Below are 2,528 nucleotides of genomic sequence, written 5' to 3'. Positions count from 1 at the left end.
GCCAGCCCTACTTGTGAAACAAGCAAACATGTGACAACAAACACTTCACAAGCCACACCCGCCAGGACCTCAAGGGAAACTACAGCGGGACTGTCTAAATGCCCAGAGAGAAGGGAAGCTGGGGGGACTCATCTGCACCGCACACGGGAGAGCACTGGCTCTGGGTGCAAGTCCCTGCAGTCAATGCACAGAGGCCCCCAGTCTGGCCTGCTTGAGGTCACCTCCCACCAGAGAACCGCCCCTCAGCCCACCCCAATCACCTGCACCCAAACACTGAGTTCTCCCTCGGGCCCTCTCCCCATTGCTTCCCTGCCCTGGCTCGGTCATACCTAGTTGTTCCTTGAGTTCCTCTATTTCCTTCTGTAACATCAGGCACTAGCCCAGCAGATGGGAGAAAAAGAGAGAAAAATTAGCATTCAATGTCCTGGCCTTCTGTCTGCTCCATTCAGACGTCTTTTTAGTGTTTACACCTCTCACTGGTCACAGTCCTGTGAGGAGAATGGCAAAGAACCTCAAACATGAAGGAGGTGTCCTCTTTCTGTGGAATGTGGGACAGGTGTTGGCACAGAATGTGAACTGTCAGCTCAGGGCTATCTGGGGCTGGCATTTAGTTTTGTGAGAACCTTACCTGCGGACATCCTGGTGTGCCTTGTACTGATTCTGGCTGACTCTCTCCAACAGGTAGTAAAGGATCCACAGTTGGATCCTCTTCAGCTGAAACTAAAAAAAGAATATAAATGTATTATGCAGCTTCAAGGCTTGGCGTCCATGTGGGAAGGAACTGGTGAAATCTGAAATGAGACAACATCACCCTCTGCTGGTCCCCACGTGTGTATGTTGGGACATCACTTGCACCAAGCTTTAAGCCTTTCTATTTCTTCTAGCTCCTAGGCAACCCCGAGGCTCTGTGTACCCCTATTAGGACTGCTAGTGAAGTACAGAATGTGGGACAAGCCGAATGCCTTAGCAGGGTTTACCAGCAAAAACTCTTGTGTGCTAAAAGCCCACCTCTGGGATTTGGTGTTGTCATATGCTTTAACGCCCTGAACCCTATAGTCCTACTCTTTTCTCAGTGAGGCCTGAGGCCAGACCCACCCACACCCAGTCTCCTGTCACCCCCTGTCCACCTAGACAGGAAAGCCCAAGGCTACAATCTCCCAAAGGAGGAGAGCCTTGATATTCCCCCTCACCTGCTGCTCTCAAACCCCAAAGACTCACCAGCAGAGGCAGGAGCTCTGAGACGGGCACTTCTCTGCCTCAAGACCTGAGAGCTTCCTGGAACTTGGGGTGCTCGAAGGTTGGGGTCTCCACTGCTCATTTCTCCACGATGCATGAACATGCAGGGTTGCTCTGCCCTGTGTGTTGGAAGCTGGCACAAAAATTTCTCAGTGAGTACATGTCATGGAGGGGCTGAGGGGCAAGTGGGAAAAAAAATGGAGGCTTGTGAGGCTCATCCCATCCGCACCTTCTCTTCCTCCTTCAGCCTCAGGGCAAGAGGCAGGAATGGAGCCCCCAAGCACTGAAAAGGCTCAGATCCTGGCCTGGCTTCCTTGGGGAAGAGCCAGGAGGGAGGATCAGGAGGCCCTTGGGTCTGACTACAGCCAAGCTGTGCAGCCCACACTGGAAGGGCTCTCTGGATCCAAATCACCCAGACTGTAGCCAGGCCCGCTTCCCACCCTGCCTGGCTAGAGAGAGGAGATGCACAGGGAGGGAACAGTAGCCAACACCTAACTGAGGCTCCCTCATATCCACCCTTCCTTATGACCAGGACCCCACACAGGACATCCTAATCAGGGCGAGTGTCCACTGACCACCCCCAGGCCAAGATAGTGGCAGAGGGAGCAGGGCAACGGTCTGTGCTGGGGAGGGAAAAGGTGGGGTGAGAGGAGACAGAGGGTGCTCTACTCACTTGTGCCTGCAGGCCAGAATCTCTGGTGGATTCATCATCTTCTTTGGCTCCTGGCTGGGATTCCTTTGTCTTCTTTGCCAGGGATTTCTTCCCAGTGCAGAAGGGCTTGCACTCTTTGGGCCCCGAAGGCAGTGAGCATTTACTGCCCTTCCCTAGCAGGGCAACCCCGGAGATTGGGGGGAACGTGGCTGGTTCCACATGAGCTGACTTGAGTCTCTGTCCCCATGGAGGGAATGTTCTTCCCAGGGGTCCTCTTGAGGCATCCCACTGAATAGGTTTCTCCTCTGCTGCCTTCTTTCTAGGACTCTTGGGAATGGCACCTGAAGCAATGGCAGCAGGGGCAGGGACCACAGCAGAGATGGCAGTAGCAGAGGAAGCAGCAGTTCCTGGGATGCTGTGTCTGCTCCCTTCTTTGCCCCAGACCACACTTTGCTTTTTCTTAGACAGGGAGCCTTCCAGCTCTCCTGAAGCCTGCTTCTCCATGCTTGAGCTGAGTGTCCAGGTAGCACTGGACAGTACAGAGGGGGGCACATGGACGAAACTTTCCCTGCCATGGACAGTCGTGTGTCTGCCTGTGTCTTCCAGCTCAGTGAGGCCACTGGACTTGCCTTGGCCTCCT

At 54.2% G+C, this 2,528-nt stretch overlaps 1 protein-coding gene across 1 annotated transcript; it reads right to left on the bottom strand.

The window, feature by feature from the left end:
* Window positions 1-329: 329 nt before the first annotated feature.
* Window positions 330-2,521, bottom strand: LOC101995069 (uncharacterized protein CXorf49 homolog; the record flags this gene model as incomplete). The annotated part of the gene is made up of 4 exons (XM_026778550.1): window positions 330-375; window positions 629-714; window positions 1,219-1,369; window positions 1,910-2,521. Coding segments are annotated over 4 exons (895 nt in total), but the record flags the coding sequence as incomplete, so codon positions are not given.
* Between the last annotated feature and the right edge of the window lie 7 nt (window positions 2,522-2,528).

The sequence above is a fragment of the Microtus ochrogaster genome, unplaced genomic scaffold, assembly GCF_000317375.1.
Source record: "Microtus ochrogaster isolate Prairie Vole_2 unplaced genomic scaffold, MicOch1.0 UNK2474, whole genome shotgun sequence".
Taxonomy (NCBI): Eukaryota; Metazoa; Chordata; class Mammalia; order Rodentia; family Cricetidae; genus Microtus; species Microtus ochrogaster.
This window is presented reverse-complemented; position numbering and strand designations above follow the sequence as displayed.